Consider the following 17,956-nt stretch of genomic DNA (forward strand, 5'->3'; position numbering starts at 1 on the left):
AATTAATCTGAACCCCTGGCAATCTCTCGGGCCGCGTTCTACTCAATTTTTTTGCCCAACATGCCACTCCAGATCAAGACCTGCCTTGTGCAAATTGATATCCACCCTGCTCCTCCTATGAACAATCCTTCCTGAACTGCCGGTCGAGGACTGCTCAACTTAGGTCTCATCAGTGAGGTATAGCTTGCGTCCTATAGCACAGTGAGCATGGGACCCACGTCTGGGCATACCCATCACACTCTGGGCATCAACTGCAACAACAGCAAGTTGATGGGTGAAATACGTGAATTAACATCAGCAACTGCCAATCACCATCGCCGGATTTTAGTCAATTGTTTGTGCCTTCCATGTAACTGTATACCTGGTTTTGTCTTCTGCAAATCTGTATCAACCCTGCTTCTCATGGAAACAGTCTGTCTCAAATTGCTAGGCAAGGACCCCTCCACAAGGAATTACAAACCACCCCAGACCAGTGCCGACTTAATGAGGTATTGCTCAAGTCCTATGGCACAGTGAGCACGGGACCAAAGTCTGGGCAGAAGTGCTGCACATAGGTGCTGCAAATGGGTCCAATCTGAGGTGGCATTGTGGGCAAAAAAAGATGCAATAGAATGCAGCCTGAGTAATTGCCAGTGGCTGAGATTAATTCAAGCATCCCGCTCATCACGTTGTTTACATCAGTGCAATGTCCTACGTAGGACTAGTGTTCCCAGATGTGTGTCCTGTGCTCACTTTGCCACTCGAACCAAGTTGCACCCGACTGAAGTGACACAACTAGGGCAATACTGGTCCTGGGTTGCTTGTGTTCTAGTTCAGAGGGGACCAGGCTGTATTTTAGGCTGGCTTGTTTCTGTTGGAGCACGAAAGTGTATGGCTGTGGTCTACTTTGAGTTGGCATTGTGAGAAAAATAAAGATGGATGACGATGTGGTCCCAAGTAATTACCAGTGGCTGAGATTAATTCAAGCATCCCACCCATCGCTTTTTTGTTTATTTCAGTTAAATCAGAATAGAGCAGTCAAAGACCGCAACCACAGTTACATCCAGCAATGCCTCCAACACTTTTTTTAACTAAAGAACAACGTCTCAACCGGTAATCATTTACGAGAGTACCAATGACTCAGGGAAGGGAAAGAAGGGAGACCACAGAATGTTTCTTTGGGAAATAAATTCTTTGTTGTACGTAGTTATATCAGCACTACTATACAGTGTATGGGAAAGTAATCCAAACACACATTTGTGAACTGAATGTGCTAGTGATAGTGAACGGTGCAGTGACAACAAAGGGGTGAAAAAACAGCGTGAATGGTGCAGGGATTATATACAAAAATAGTGGTCAACTAAACTATTAGGATTATATACAATGAGGGTTTCTTCGTTAAGGCTGTTTAAGTAGGCTGCAGTGATGCCAAGTATACGCTGAAAAGTTGGCGTTTTGACCTGTTCAATTCCAGGTCATCATCAGGACAGCGTTACTTTATTCAAAGTAGTGCTGTATAATGGAAGTACAGGGCTATCTGCACCCGGGTCTTAGCTAGGTTAACAGGTCTACTCCTGTTCTTCGACACCAATCCAACACTGTTTTGGTGCTCTGGATCAGCCTGAAGATGGGGGGGTGGGCATCCAGCTGCTCTCGATAGAATACTTTGGAAGAGGAGGTCAGTTACTTTGTGATCCCCTTTCTCTTTGGACCCTACTCAACTGATGCCCTGACCCCTGGTGCCAGCTTGGCCCCAGATTCTGCAAAGGGCATAGACAGAGAGCAGGGTTTGGCGAGTTATCCTTAGTAATAGACATTGAGGCAGCATAGGAATACATTGATCCATAAATTGGGTGTAAAGCTTAGTAAGTATCCATATCTGTACAGTCACTGGAGATCTCATGGCTAGTGCTTCAGACCCTTTTTTGAGTTAGTCCAACAAAATCAATAATGAACATAGCTGCAGAGGGAATAATTCACTAGAATGAAAAGACCAGCCAACGTCACTGCACCTAGGTCACTGGTAAGGTATACAAATAATTATTGGTTAGTAATTGCAGAGCAATGCAGAAGTCCACTGGATACCAGCACGTTCATCATTAGCTTTTCATGTGTCTCATCTCAAGATATTGTAATGATCTCGCTACGACAGGGGCTAGAAAGCCACTACGATTTCTCTAACTTGCAATGCTCACCCCTGAGCACACCCTACACTCTTATACTCTTCAGGTCGATCATCCTCTTCTGGCAGGGTGCCATTTCACTTATTGCTCAAGAAAGCTTAGCCCCCCCCCATCGAATCAGTTATGGGATCCTAGTTTTGAAACCCTAACAAGCAGCACCATGTCTGCATTACAAAAGGCGATCTGGTTTGATCACACACCATAGTCACAAAATGTTTCCCAGGCGATTCAGGGTGTATTTTTGTGAAAGTGGTATCTGTCATCTTGGGTTGCCGAAGTAGGGGTAGGAGAGTTTGTCTACCGTGACCTCTCCAGTGGACAAAAGGTATTGAACCAGCTGAAAACCATGTTGCTATGAAGCTCCATCATGTGCCGCTATAGTGAGTAATCTTTGAAGATTTTGAAACAGATCTCATTGACAGACTGAAGCTGGCCAAGACTGAACTGCAAGAGGAGATCCAATCCTATCTTGCCTTATCTGAGCTGAAGACGGCTGTAATGCCAGAAACCGGTCCTTGGAAGCTTGTTTCCGGTCCAGGGAAGGCATGGCTTGGCAGTTCTGGCTGGACTGTTCCCATGAGGCACAGGGTCAGACTGATTTGCATATAGCCATGTCTGAACTGGGGTGGCAGAGTGGGCTAAAGAACGGTGATGGATCAAACCCAGATCTTTTGACTGGGTGTGAGTGTTTGATTGGTTCAGATGCTCCGTCCATCACCACCCCCTTTTGTACCGCTTTCATCCGGACAGCAGAGAGTAATATGTGCACTAACTCTGCATTGTTATCTCAGTGTGTTATGAAGTTCTGTGGCTAAACTGAATAAGCAGCATACCTATGTCCTCATCATATGAAATCTCTTTGAGTCATACCTATAGTTTCACAATTGCATTAGTAACCTTCTTTTTCTCAAATTTGCTTGAAAATGTACCATTTGAACCATTTAAGAAAAAAACTTTTCTCTGGGAGAGACCCACCTGAGCCCACTGTCACCGGTCACTCATTCAGAACTTTTGCCCCCCAACACTTATAAATGTCACCAGCAGCCACTGAACTATAGTTACTCGACACGGCCGTAATTTAGACTAGGATGCATTCCAGGGCTGGTTGTGCTGAAGGTGATCTTATTTTAATGGGGGACTTCAGTGCTCCAGGACTCCGGCCTAATAGGAGAGGTTAGGCGCCAACACCTACAGGGGCAATCTCTGAGCGTTCGAAAAAATCTGTCAAAAAGTTGGGTCTCGGAGATATTTGGTGATATCACCACCCACATGATCAGGAATGCCTGTTGTTTTTCCATAAGACGTACTCCAGAATAGCATGCATTCTCATTAATAATGCACTGGTACCATTGGCAGCTGGGTCTGAGAGTCTAAGGCCAAATAGGTGTATCAGATCATGCCCCAGTCACGCTTTGCATGCATTGGCAACAGAAAACAATAGGAACAGGGTGTAGGACTGCACCCTATGCTCCTGAGATATGCGGTTCCTACAGAAGAAATTGGGATACGTATAAAACAGTATTTTGAAGAGCAGGATATTGAAGAATTCACAGAAGAAACTACATGGCGCAACTTTATTGGAGTCCGGTGGTGTACTTGCATCAGTCTAATGGCGAATGTTAGGCGAATGCATAGAACTCAGTTCTAACAAGAACTTCAAGCAGCAGAAGCCACTTATAGAATAGCTCCCTGCCCAAGACTTCTACGGACAGTTTACGGTTATCAGAGGATAAAACGGGTAATAGGAATAGAGTAGAGATTGATTTCCTTCGACTGAAAAAAGTGTATTAAACTAGAGGCAATTAGGTAGGGACCTTACTGGCCAAACAACTGAGACAGACAGGAGAGTAGCTATGTCAGGGAACTTATTAATAAATCAGAAAATCTATGTACTGGGGAAGAAAACAAATTAAAAGTCTTTTTTTTACTTTTACTGTATCTAATATCAGTTTGCCTTGCTTACCCGATCATTGCAAAATGATTATTTAGATAAGAATCACGGAAGACCAGAAAATACTTCTTGAATCCCTGATAATTGAAGACAAAGTTAAGTTTGTGATTAAAGCCCTGGATGCCAAAAAGATGCCTCTCCTTGATGCATTCATGGTATTATTATTTGCTCCTCTAGCTCTGCCATGATTTTTCTTTTTTTACAAAATGCGCAATAAAATTGTTCATTAAAGAAAACCTCTTCACTGCTTCCAAGACGCTGCTCAATGGTTCTAGCGGAAAGTCCCTGAAGAAGGCCAAAATTCATAGGCTTGTTAGCTTTACCTTAATGGCTGTGCCTTTAGACTCTTGATTTGCTCCTTAGACATTCAGTGCTGTGTTGCCGTATGCCTGTGAACAAAAAAATTGTAGCATTGCTTGTTGATGGCCCCAAAGATTCGACATCTGCCTCCATGCAGCTCCATTGAGTATGCCTCATTGACGGGCAGCCCTTAAAGGCTTTCATTGTAGACTATTCTATCAAAAACTGCATTTTTCATTCTGATACACAGTCCAGTGTCTGTAAATGTGCCTTTGTATTAACAAGCGATCTTGCGTATTCTCATTACACCAGCACTCCTCAACCAATACGTCCTCCCAGGAGGATAGAGAATGTAGTTTTGATGTGGATACTGTGTTTAAAACCAGTACTGTTTTTACCAGTGAACTAGTGACAGTTGGTCTTCACAATCTGGACATTCACTTGGTAGCAGTGGTTTCTCAAGCCATCAAACACTACAATAGCAGACATCACCGATCTGGATGCATAATGTGAGGCTGTACACAATCTACAGAGTGGGATGGTTGCCAGAGTATTATGGCCTATCTTTGATTCAATCTTAAGTCCCGGTGAGCGATATAGACAAGATGATAGTTGGTCTTCTAAGCCTGATCTTCAGATGGAGCGATAGGTAATGAGAGTGCATTTTACATTTCCAGCAAAAAATATGCAGGACTGATTCAGATGTAGGTGCTATTCTGCAATCTTTGGCTTCTGCGAACTGAGGGCAGTTATTAAACCGTGATAATCAAGATCTGCATCAAGGCACACTGGTGCAAAAACAGGTACGCAACCAAGGTTAATAGCTAAAGTATCTAGCTACATAACTGATATGGAAACCCCATATTTCATCTTGACCGGAGACTTAACCAGCACTACTTTGGCACATTGGGGGGAGGAGGGGGGTGTGTGAAGAGACCAGCATTCTCACTTCACTCTGCAACATCCCGCCACAATGTGCTCTGCTAAGCACACGCAAGAGCTGCAAGAAAGACAGTATTTTGGAAGACCTAGAACATCTACATTTCAGGGCTTTCTCCGTTTCTTCATACTCCTCTGTTTCATCATGCTTAGTCTCTAACTGTTTCCCTTTATACATGGGTTCAGAATGGGGGACAAGGGTGACAGTGCCCACCGACTGCAAGAAATTCTACTGCAAGCCTCTAGAACCTCATCCATCCATCAAGAATTAGCCTTAGTGCCTATTTTCACCTCAAACTTAAGGATGATCAAATGTGCAGCGTCAACTACGGAATCTCTGTCAAAAATAGCAATTGATCTTTTTCAGTCAAAAGTATGGCCACAACTGACCGAATAACACACTGGGAATATTTTACCGCAAAGCTATTAAGCCTCTGGGGCACACAACCACCTTAAGCAGATTTTGGACGGGCACAAAGGGACCAACTAAAAACGCTCCAGAAATCAATAAATAGCACCATAAGCTCTCTAACAGGACAACATCTAGACCTAAGCTACCGAATACTCTTGCGCAACTAAGGGAACCTATTGAAAAAACTGAAATGGGAAATTCATAAAGAGCAAGAAGATGAAACCTGGGCAAAGATTCTTCATGATGCAAACCACAACGATTGTGCATGATTCTGGAAAAGTGTGAAAGCTATAAGCCTGGCTCTATTGGCATATACAAATGGTGTACACTGTAGGCTACATTAACTAATTTCATTGCAGCGACGTAGTACTGTATTGCACGTTTTCAGGACTCTTGATTTTACTGTTATATATCAATGGTACATATTGAATGCTTTTACCAGTCATTTTTATTCTAGCTATGTAAGCACTGTACGCATTTTTATCATGTGTACCATTGGTCTCACTGGTGAATAACAATGACTTTTATCTTGATAGTTTTATAACATTGCAATGGTTTTTAGTAACTATGCAAAATAAAAATAAACTTGAAATTTGAGATTGATAGACTGTAGATAGTCTATGGCGGTTTCAATGTAATTTGAGGGTATGTGTCCACTGCTGTTACTGTGTTTATGTGGAAATACAGGTTAGTAACTTTTTAGGTCGAGCCTAGCGTTGCAGCGCATGCATGCTCGCTCTATGAGGCATACTGTAGTAGCGACAGATGTGGAAGTGCTGTGGAAGCTCCGCCCATATTTTTCATTGGCTGGGATCATGGTAAATGCTGGCTTCCGATTGATAATGAGGCTTCTTAGTCCTGCCTTGTTACCGCCCTGTCTCCTTTTGTGACTGCCCATTAGGACTGGATCTTTACTTGTGGCGTTAGTCTCCTTCATTAGTCGGTAAGCCCTATATTTTTTTCACAATGGTGACAGCTTGTCTGGTATTTGTATTCAGGGTTTTAGCGTGCAGCTGTGTAGCCTGAGAACCAGGTCAGCAGAGCAGCTCTAGAGCCAGAGAACCAGGTCAGCAGAGCTGCTCTAGAGCCAGAGCGGCAGGTCAGCAGTGCCATTGTAGAGCCAGAGAACCAGGTCAGCACAGCCGCTCTAGAGCCAGAGAACCATGTTAGTAGAGCTGTTGTAGAGCCAGAGAACCAGGTCAGCATGGCCGCTCTAGAGCCAGAGAACCAGGTCAGCAGAACTGCTCTAGATCCAGAGAACCAGGTCAACAGAGCCGCTGTAGAGCCAGAGACCCTAGTCGGCAGAGCCGCTGTAGAGCCAGAGACCCAGGTCGGCAGAGCCGCTGTAGAGCCATAGACCCAGGGTCAGCAGAGCCGTTGTAGAGCCAGAGAACCAGGTCAGCAGAGCTGCTGTAGAGCCTGAGAATGAGGTCAGGAGAGCTGCTCTATGGCCTGAGAACCAGGTCAGCTGAGCTGTTGTAGAGCCAGAGAACCAGATCAGCAGCGCCGCCGCAGAGCCAGAGAGACGGGACAGCGGAGCTGTTTTAAAGCCTGAGATCCAGGTTAGCAGAGCCTTTCTAGAGCCAGAGAACCGGGTCAGCGGAGCTGCTCTAGAGCCAGAGAACCAGGACAGCAGAGCCGCTGTAGATCCTGAGAACCAGATCAGTAGAGCCAGAGAACCAGGTCAGCAAGCTGCGATGGAGCCTGAGAACCAGGTCAGCAGAGCTGCTGTATAGCCTGGGAACCAGGTCAGCAGAGCTGCTGTAGAGCCTGAGATCCAGGTCAGCAGAGCTGCTGTAGAGCCTGAGAACCAGGTCAGCAGAGCTGCTGTAGAGCCTGAGAACCAGGTCAGCAGAGACGCTGTAGATCCTGAGAACCAGATCAGTAGAGCCAGAGAACCAGGTCAGCAAACTGTGATGGAACCTGAGAACCAGGTCAGCAGAGCTGCTGTAGAGCCTGAGAACCAGGTCAGCAGAGCCGCTGTAGATCCTGAGAACCAGATCAGTAGAGCCAGAGAACAAGGTCAGCAGAGCTGCTGTAGAGCCTGAGAACCAGGTCAGCAGAGCTGCTTTAGAGTCTGAGAACCAGGTCATCAGAGCTGCTGTAGGGCCAGAGTATCAGGTCAGCAGAGCGGCTGTAGAGACTGAGAACCAGGTCAGCAGAGCTGTTGTAGAGCCAGAGAACCAGGCCAGCAGACCCGCTCAAGAGCCAGAGAACCAGGTCAGCCGAGCCGCCCTAGAGGCAGAGAACCAGTTCAGCAGTGCTGCTGTAGAACCAGAGAACGGGGCAGTAGAGCCGTATCTGAAAGAAACAGGTTAGTATTAGATTCCTTACCTTAGAATATCCCCAGGCGTCAGTCTGGATCCGGAAACTTTTGCATAGCAGTACCCCTGCGCGTCGGTAGGCGTCGTCTGCAGGCGTCCCCTGCGGCTCCGCGTCCGTCGTCGGCGCCGTGCGCCGTGATGACGTCGCTGGAGTATATAGACGCCGCCTCCGCGCGCTGACGTCCGTTCTTCTTTTTTCCGCGCCAGTTAGCGCAGATCCAAAGAGCAGTACTCCGGTCTTTGACCAAAGTTTTTTGTTACTCTACCTCTTACGGTGCCGGTAGGATGCCCGGTTTCAAGCATTGTGACGGGTGTGACCGCACGATGTCGGTCACCGACCACCATCGACTCTGCCTCCGGTGTCTGGGCGCGGACCACGACGTGGAGTCCTGCGTCGACTGCCGGGCCTTAACGAGTAAGGCTAGACGGGAGCGGTCCCGCAAGCTACTCGAGCTCCGGGTGTCGGCCCCGCGTCGAGAGCGGTCCCGGTCCGGCCGGAGGTCGAGGGAGCGGTCGAGGGAGCGGTCGCGGAGCCGCCACGAGCGCTCCGGAAGTCGTCACCATTCCTCCGGTTCCTCAGGTAAGAAACACAAGAAGTCGGGGCGTTGTCATCGCACCCCCGACTCCCCCCGACGCTCGCACGATGCGGCCGGGGGTTCGGGTGGCCCCACCCCCGCGGCTCCGCGTGGGTCGCCGACGCTGCCTGCTCCATACCCGTCGGTCCCTGGGCAAGGCGCGTCGCGCGAGGAGATAGAGGAGATAGAGGAGTTCCTCATGGCCATGAGGGCGCTGTCTCCTCCGACGGGGCCTACGGCGCCTGCGGGCCCGGTGGTCCCGTCCGGGGGCCCGAGCGGTTCGGGTGCTCCTGCCCCGACGCCGTCGGGTGCTCCGGCCCCGACGCCGCCGGCGGCTCCGGCCCCGGTGCCGCTGGGCCCTTCAGGGTCGACGCCGGCTGGTCCTCCGGCCTCTCCGGCGCCGATTCCATCGGGGCAACCCGTGGTGCCGCCTCCGCGCGGCGCCGCGACTCCGACGCCGGTTCCGGGAGGCGTCGGGACTCCGGCGCCGGCTCCGGGCGGCGCCACCCCCATTTCCTCTCCGACTCCGGACGCGGAGTCGGACCGGCGTCGTCCGACGCCGAGTCCGGCGCCGATGGGGCCCATTGACCCCGAGGAGCCGGTCTACATCGTTGACTCCGAATATGGTGAGGATGTAGATTATGGAGAGGGTTGGGAGGGGTCTGAGGACCCTCTGTCACGCGAGTGTCAGTACGACGTGGACTGGACAGGTGACTTGGGTGATGCCAGTGGTCTGGACGACTCTCCTAACCCTGGTTTTGTCTCGCCTCCTACTGTGGCCTCGGAGGCTGGGGCTGCTTATTCAGTGGTGTTGATGAGGGCTGCCAAGGCCTTGCGCCTTGAGCTCCCCGTCGCAAAAGTGAGGACTAACATACTCACCGAGGTCTTCAAACCGCAGTCATGCCCACAGGAGCCTCTGCTGCCGTTCAACGAGGCCTTGACGGACGTTCTTTTGGGCACGTGGTCCAGGCCCGCTTCAGGTTCGCCTGTTGATAGGAACGTGGCCAGACGCCACCGTCCGTGTCCGGACGACCCCAAGTTCCTGTCCACCCATCCCACCCCTGAGAGTCTGGTGATCCAGGCCTCGACTTCTCAGACCGCATTCCCGTCGGCCCCGCCCGACCGGGAATCAAAGAGGTACGACCAGTATGGCAAGAAGGTCTTTTCGTCCCTTAGTCTGGGACTGCGGTCTTGCAACACCGCATGCCTCTTGGGCCGCTACACCCACTCTCTGTGGGATACGGTCGCGGAGTGTCTGCCGCAATGCCCGCAGGAGGTACGGGACAAGCTCGGCCAGGCTATGATTGAGGGCCGAGACGCGGCGAGGTATTCCATCAGGTGTGGTCTTGATACGACCGACTCGCTGGGCAGAGCGATGTCCACGACGGTGGCGATTCGTCGCCACGCCTGGCTGAGATCCGCCAACTTTTCTGCGGATGTCCAGAATGCTTTGATGGACATGCCGTTCGATGGCAGTCGCCTGTTTGGCGACAAGGCGGACCACACGCTGGAGCGCTTCAAGGACTCCAGGGTCACGGCCAAGTCCTTGGGTGTTTCGACCCAGCGCCAGCAAACGGGTTCGTTTCGCTCCTTTCGTGGCCACGGAAGGGGCGGTCCCACACGTGCTGCCAGCCACGCACCGCAGAATACTTCTCAACGCGGTGGCGGCCGTGGATTCCGCCGTGGAGGCGGTCGGGGACAGCGGCGAGGTCAGACCACACCTCCCCCCGCAGCGTCAGCCTCCAAATCCTCCTAGTCCGTGCTTTCAGGCCCATGTGACGCCAGTGGGTGGCAGGGTTCGCCATCACCACTCCCGCTGGCGCACTATCACATCGGACAGGTGGGTGCTGCAGCTCGTCCGAAGGGGCTACTCCCTCCCCTTCGAGACCACTCCTCCAGCCATGCCACCGCAGAACCACCGTGTGTCGGGGGACCACTTGACACTTCTGCAGGAGGAAGTTACGGCCCTCTTGGCCAAGGGGGCCATCGAGCGCGTTCCTGGGCCAGAAGTAGGGTGTGGTTGCTATTCCCACTACTTTCTGGTACCCAAGAAGGACAAGGGGGGCCTGCGTCCTATCTTGGATCTACGGAACGTCAACGGCTTCCTCCGGAAGGAGAAGTTCAAGATGTTGACTTTGGCTCAGGTCTTGGCTGCTCTAGACCCGCAAGACTGGATGGTGGCGTTGGACTTGCAGGATGCGTATTTTCACATCCCCGTCCTGCCGGCCCACCGGCGTTACCTGCGGTTCACGGTAGGCCACGAGCACTTTCAGTTTATCGTGCTCCCATTCGGCCTTACCAGCGCCCCACGGGTGTTCACGAAAGTGATGGCGGTGGTCGCAGCTCATCTGCGCCGGTTAGGGGTTTCAGTCTTCCCCTACCTCGACGACTGGTTGTTGAAGGCGGGCTCGCCCCAGACAGTCGTCCACCACCTTCAGATGACGGCAGACCTCCTGCACGAGCTGGGGTTTTCCATCAATGTGCCGAAATCACACCGGAACGGCGGGTCCGGGATATACAGGCTTTGATCCCATCTTTCAGCCGTTATCCCGGGTTTCGGTCCGGTTGACGCTGTGGCTGCTGGGGCTGATGGCTTCCTGCATCCTTCTGGTGCATCACGCCCGGTGGCGGATGCGGGCTCTGCAGTGGGACCTGAAGTTTCAGTGGGCCCAGCATCAAGGCAACCTATCCGACCATGTCCTGATCTCGGAGGGCACTGCGAGACAGTTGCAGTGGTGGCTTACGGACCGCGATTGGGTCAGAGGCAGATCCCTCTCCCTTCCCCAACCGGAGCACGTAGTTGTGACGGACGCGTCCCTCCAGGGCTGGGGAGGTCACTTGGGAGAGGCGGAGATCAGAGGCATCTGGTCTCCGGCGGAGTCCCGGCTCCATATCAACATGTTGGAGCTGCGGGCGATTCGCCTAGCACCCTAGGCATTCCTCCCCTTTGTCAACGGGAGTGTAGTGCAGGTGTTCACGGACAACACCACCGCCATGTGGTACTGCAACAAGCAGGGCGGAGTGGGGTCGTGGACCCTTTGCCAGGAGGCCCTGCGTCTCTGGCAATGGCTGGAACGTCAGGGCGTGACTCTGACGGTTCAACACCTGGCAGGTTCTCTGAACGCCAGGGCGGACAAACTCAGCCGTCGGTGCTCGGTGGATCACGAATGGCGTCTGAACTCGGACGTGGCGAAAGGCCTCTTTCTGCAATGAGGAGAGCCTTGGTTAGATCTATTCGCCACAGAAGAGAACGCGCAATGTCATCAGTTCTGCGCGTTGGAGTTTCCAAGACGGCACTCGCACGGCGACGCCTTTCGGCGCGAGTGGAGTTGCGGTCTGTTGTACGCCTTTCCGCCTATACCACTTCTGCCAAGAGTGCTGAAGAAGATCAGGCGCGACCGGGCCCAAGTTATCCTTGTGGCTCCGGACTGGGCTCGAAGGTACTGGTATCCCGTGCTACTCAGCATGTCAGTCGGTCCCTCGATCCGCCTGCCCCTTCAGGAGGACCTTCTGTCGCAGCAGCAGGGGACGGTCCTCCACCCGAACCTGTCCAGTCTCCACCTCCATGCGTGGAGATTGAGCGGCGACAGTTGAGGCCATTTGACTTGCCTCCTGAAGTCTGTGATGTGATTCTGGCAGCCAGGCGTCCCTCCACAAAGTCGGTATACGCCTGCCGGTGGAACAGATTTGTGGCATGGTGCACAGCAAAGGCTGTGGATCCCCTTTCTGCCCCTCTCTCCGAGGTTCTCCTCTTTCTTCTCTCTCTTGCCCAGCAGGGCTCTGCTCTGGGCACTATCAAGGGCTACCTTTCTGCCCTTTCCGCCTTCTTAAGGCTACCTGATCAGCCATCTTTGTTCAAGTCCCCTATTGTAACGAGATTCTTGAAGGGCATCACGCACATGTATCCACCTGTTCCGTTCGTGATGCCTCAGTGGGACTTGAACCTGGTTCTGACTTTCTTGATGTGCGCTCCCTTTGAGCCGCTTCATTCCTGTCCTCTCCGTCTCCTGACTTTAAAGACGGCCTTCCTGGTTGCCATCACCTCTGCCAGGAGAGTGAGTGAGCTCCAGGCTCTTTCTGTCAAACCTCCTTTCATGTCCATTCATCCAGACAAGGTGGTTCTGAGGACTAGACCTTCTTTCCTGCCCAAAGTAGTTTCTGCTTTTCACATCGGGCAGTCCATCACCTTACCCTCCTTCTTCCCGCCTCCGCATCCTTCAAAAGATGAAGAGCGGCTCCATCGTCTGGACCCAAAACGTGCGCTTTCATTTTATATGGATCGCACACGCCAGTTCCGGGTGGATGACCAACTGTTTGTTGGCTACGTGGGTGAGAAGAAGGGAAGGGCGGTACAAAAACGGACCATCTCTCGGTGGGTCGTCCTGTGCATCAAGGCGTGCTACTCTTTGGCTCGGAAGGAGCCTCCTGTTGGGCTGAGAGCCCATTCCACTCGGGCCACGGCGGCTACTACTGCCCTGGGCCGGGGAGTCCCTTTGCAGGACATTTGCCAGGCGGCTACGTGGGCCTCGCTGCACACCTTTGCGAGGCACTACTGCCTGGACAGTCAAGTCCGGAGGGATGGCTTCTTTGGCCGTTCGGTCCTCCAGGACTTTCTGGTGTAGGATTGTATTGGTTCGCAGACCCACCACCGGGGTTGGTATTGCTGGGGTATCTATTCTAAGGTAAGGAATCTAATACTAACCTGTTTCTTTCAGATGAACAAGTTACTTACCTTCGGTAACGATATATCTGTAGGAAACAGTAGTTAGTATTAGATTCCTTACCGCCCCACCCATCCTCCCCGTTCTGCGAACTGATACCTAGGGTTAAGGACATCCCTTTCAGGGCCCTAGTTTCAATTGGCACCAGTGTTGGTTCTCACATGGCTCTGCGTGTTCTGGCGCGGAAAAGCTGTGTGCAAAGAACTGACGTCAGCGCGCGGAGGCGGCGTCTATATACTCCAGCGACGTCATCACGCCGACGACGGACGCGGAGCCGCAGGGGACGCCTGCAGACGACGCCTACCGACGCGCAGGGGTACTGCTACGCAAAAGTTTCCGGATCCAGACTGACGCCTGGGGATATTCTAAGGTAAGGAATCTAATACTAACTACTGTTTCTTACAGATATATCGTTACCGAAGGTAAGTAACTTGTTCTGTAGAGCCAGAGAACCGGGTCAGTAGAGCCGTTGTAGAGACAGAGAACCAGGTCAGCAGAGCTACTCTAGAGCCAGAGAACCAGGTCAGCAGAGCTGCTCTAGAGCCAGAGAACCAGGTCAGCAGAGTTACTCTAGAGACAGAGAACCAGGTCAGCAGAACTGCCCTAGAGCCAGAGAACCAGGTCAGCAGAGCCGCTCAAGAGCCAGAGAACATGGTCAGCAGAGCTGTTGTGGTGCCTGAGAACCAGGTTATCAAAGCTGCTCTAGAGCCAGAGAACCAGGTCAGCAGAACTGCTGTTGAGCCAGAGAACCTGGTCAGCAGAGCTGCTGTTGAGCCAGAGAACCAGGTAAGTAGAGCTGCTGTAGAGCCAGAGAACCTGGTCAGCAGAGCTGCTGTAGAGCCAGAGAACCAGGTCAGCAGAGCTGCTAAAGAGCCAGAGAACCAGGTCCGCTGAGCAGCTCTAAAGCCAGAGACCCAGGTCCGCAGAGCTGCTCTAGAGCCAGAGAACTAGGTCACCAGAGCAAGAGAACTAGGTCACCAGAGCAAGAGAACCAGGTAAGCAGAACTGCTGTAGAGCCAGAGAACCTGGTCAGCAGAGCTGCTGTAGAGCCAGAGAACCAGGTCAGCAGAGCTGCTAAAGAGCCAGAGAACCAGGTCCGCTGAGCAGCTGTAGAGCCAGAGAACTAGGTCACCAGAGCAAGAGAACCAAGTCAGCAGAGCTACTGTAGAGCCTGAGAACGAGGTGAGCAGAGCTGCTCTATGGCCTGAGAACCAGGTCAGCGAACCAGGTCAGCAGAGCTGCTACAGAGCCAGAGAACCAGATCAGCAGAGCTGCTGTAGAGCCAGAGAACCAGGTCAGCTGAGCTGCTGTAGAGCCAGAGTACCAGGCCAGCAGAGCGGCTGTGGAGCCAGATAACCAGGTCAGCAGAGCGGCTGTAGAGAGTGAGAACTGGGTCAGTAGAGCTGTTGTAGAGCCAGACAACCGGGTCTGTAGAGCCATTGTTGAACCAAAGAACCAGGTCCGCAGAGCTGCTCTAGAGCCAGAGAACCACATCAGCAGAGCTGCTCTCGAGCCAGATAACCGGGTCAGCAGAGCTGTTGTAGAGCCAGAGAACGATGTCAGCAGGGCCGCTCTAGAGCTAGAGAACCAGGTCACCAGAGCTGCTCTAGAGCCAGAGAACCAGTTCAGAGCCGCTCAGGAGCAAGAGAACCAGGTCAGCAGAGCCGCTGTAGAGGTAGAGAACCAGGTCAGCACAGCTCCTGTAGAGGCAGAGAACCAGGTCAGCAGAGCTGCCGTGGTGCCTGAGAACCAGGTTATCAGAGCTGCTCTAGAGCCAGAGAACCAGGTCAGCAGAGCTACTCTAGAGGTGGAGAACCAGGTCAGCAGAGCTGCCGTAGAGCCAGAGAACCAGGTCAGCAGAGCTGCCCTAGAGCCAGAGACTCAGGTCAGCAGAGCTGCTGTAGAACCAGAGAACCAGGGCAGCAGAGCTGTTATAGAGCCAGAACCCAGGTCTGAACAGGTGCTGCAGGGACTGGAGAGGTACAAACGTAATCAGACACAGAAGAGGCGCACTGTTGCAACGTAATATGGCACATTCGGTCGCAATATTTTGCTATTTTGTCATTTTACAACACAGTAGTACTGTCTGGGCAAACGTTTCTCCTCATTAGCAGCACTCTAACTCCCGAATTCAGCCATCAGCAACGAAATGGTGACAGTTCATCTTTGCAAAGCTGATGCTTTTTAAAACCTCTTTTGATACATCTGAGCTAGAAGCAATGTTTGCAACTGATACAGAAGATCTTAATCATGCGACAGGTGTGAAAAATATGTAAATACTCCTAGAACAAGGTGGCCACACTATTGCGTTATTCCATTGGTTCTGCCTATGAGCAAAGACTTATAGTGTAATGGCCTTGATTTATTGACTGTGTTGTAAATCCATGGAACTGTCCCCCAGAAGAATATTTGTGTAAAAAATAACCTCGAAGTAGTGGTTCTGTGGTACTGATAAAGTAAGGGTAAAGGTGGAGGCCATGCAAGGTCACTGAAGTTTGGAAGGAATGGGCAGTTCTGGACAGCATTGTCATTCTCCACTTAGGAATTCCCATGCAGGGCAGCGCCAAGTAGCTGGGATGAAACCAGCATTTGCAATGCAGTAGGTCTCATTTACGCGAGTTGAAACTATTGGCATTGTAAATGACAATGTCTTTTATTTATGTTTTAAAAACCAAAACATAATTAAAAGGCATTGTCATTTACCATGCCAATAGGTCAAACTTGCGTAAATGCGAGACCTATTGCATTGTAAATGCTTGTTATTATCACATAACCATATATTTTCATCATGGAATGGTTGCTTCCTTCCAGCCTCTTAAGCACTCATTCAACTAAATAGATTATCATTAAACTAATCATGAAGTCTAGGTTAGGCAATGCACTCAGAAGCTAATTATTAAAGACTAGTTGAACATGAATTTATCATGAAACATTGGCTAGTTTTGATACTAGTAGAAATGAAAATCCCTTGGTGGAAATATGTGCTAGTACTGGGTCTCAAGAATCCCAGCACTGACAGTTATAGTCCATATGTTAAGTCTTACAAGGTTAACAATACTCCTACACAACTGTGAGATGTATATTGAAAAATATATTGCTTTATTATTTTGTCATGTATAAATGACAAAATGTATTGTCTGGAACTCTCTCTGTTTTGTTTGTTGGTACACATTAGGTATCGTAAGTCTTTGTAATCACTCCTATGTGAAATTTTTGTGTTCTTATTTTATGTATTCAATGAAGTTCTTTAATGGTATATGATTTGGATGTCATTTTCAGTGTAATTAATTTTATAGTATGTTTTAATCATATTTAGTGACAATTTTTATTAAAGCAATATATTTTTCAATATACATCTCACAGTTGTGTAGGAGTATTTTTAACCTTGTATGACTTAACATATGGGCTATTACTGTCTGTGCTGGGATTCTGGAGACCCGGTACTAGCACATATTTCCACCAAGGGATTTTCATTTCTACTTGTTAAGAGTACCCTATTCCCTTTGTCTGGTCAAAGGGGTCCCTCATTTCTTTCATAGTTTTGATACTAGTCAGTAAGAGAACCTAAAATATATGTGAAGGTGTTGGGTTACACAGTGGGAAACCTAGAAAAAGTCATAAAATCAGTTGCATTATTGTAAACTAATTATGATATGGGCAATTAATTGGTTGAGAAGGGACACATACATTTATGTGACTATGTTTTTGCTTGGTTCGTAGGTACCTTCAGAGAATTGTTGCTCATCCTACCTTATTACAAGATCCAGATGTGAGAGAGTTTTTAGAAAAAGAGGAGGTTAGTATTGATGTTGCAGTATTTGTGTACTGATGGTCATGTACCCAGTGCGTGGATAAAGTAAACTGTCATTTTGGAAAAACATACAGGTAGATCTTAATATCTGAAAGAAACACGTTAGTGATACATTCCTTACAATAGATTTACCTCCAGGCGTCAGACTGGATCCGGAAAGTTTTCGTCAGCAGTACCCCTGCTCGTCGGAAGGTGGCGTCAGTCTGCCCTGATCCCGTCGACGGCGTCGTGGTCGCCGGGATGACGTGGCGGCAGGTACTTAGACGCCACCCTCGCGTGCTGCATTCAGTTCTTTCTTATTCCGCTCCAGCCAGCGCCGATCCAGGAAGAGCAAGTACCCCCAGTCACTTTTTGATTGAGTTTTTAAATATTTTTTGTCTCCATATTTTAAGTATATCGACAACTGGTGCCGAGTAGGGATGCCCGGTTTTAAGTACTGCAGAGCCTGTTGCCGCATGACGTCGGTGATCGACCCCCACAACGTGTCTCTACTGCCTGGAGCGCAACCATGACCCCAGGTCGAGCTCCGACTGTCGGGCCAAGGTGCCGAAGACTTTGCGGGAGCGGTGCCAAAAGTTGCTAGAAACCTGGCAGTCTGCGCCTTTCCAGGTCCCGGTTGAGGAGGAAGTCGAGGGACTGATCGCAGAGCCACCATCACCATTCTTCGGGTTCCAAGTCCACGTGCTCGGGCAAGTCAAGGCACTCGAAAAAGAAGTCGAAGAAGCAACATCGTTCCCAGACTTCCCCTCGCTGGTCGCACG

At 50.4% G+C, this 17,956-nt stretch overlaps 1 protein-coding gene across 2 annotated transcripts in view; it reads left to right on the forward strand.

Moving 5' to 3' along the window:
- The window catches only part of SNX1 (sorting nexin 1), a 749,531-nt gene that overhangs the window by 385,907 nt on the left and 345,668 nt on the right, over window positions 1–17,956 (forward strand). For both annotated transcript variants that reach the window (XM_078684988.1, XM_078684989.1), the window contains exon 8: window positions 17,105–17,180. In XM_078684988.1, coding sequence (XP_078541114.1) covers window positions 17,105–17,180 — 76 coding nt within the window. The remainder of the gene's footprint in view (window positions 1–17,104; window positions 17,181–17,956) is intronic.

Source organism: Lissotriton helveticus, chromosome 3_2, assembly GCF_964261635.1.
Source record: "Lissotriton helveticus chromosome 3_2, aLisHel1.1, whole genome shotgun sequence".
Taxonomy (NCBI): domain Eukaryota; kingdom Metazoa; phylum Chordata; class Amphibia; order Caudata; family Salamandridae; genus Lissotriton; species Lissotriton helveticus.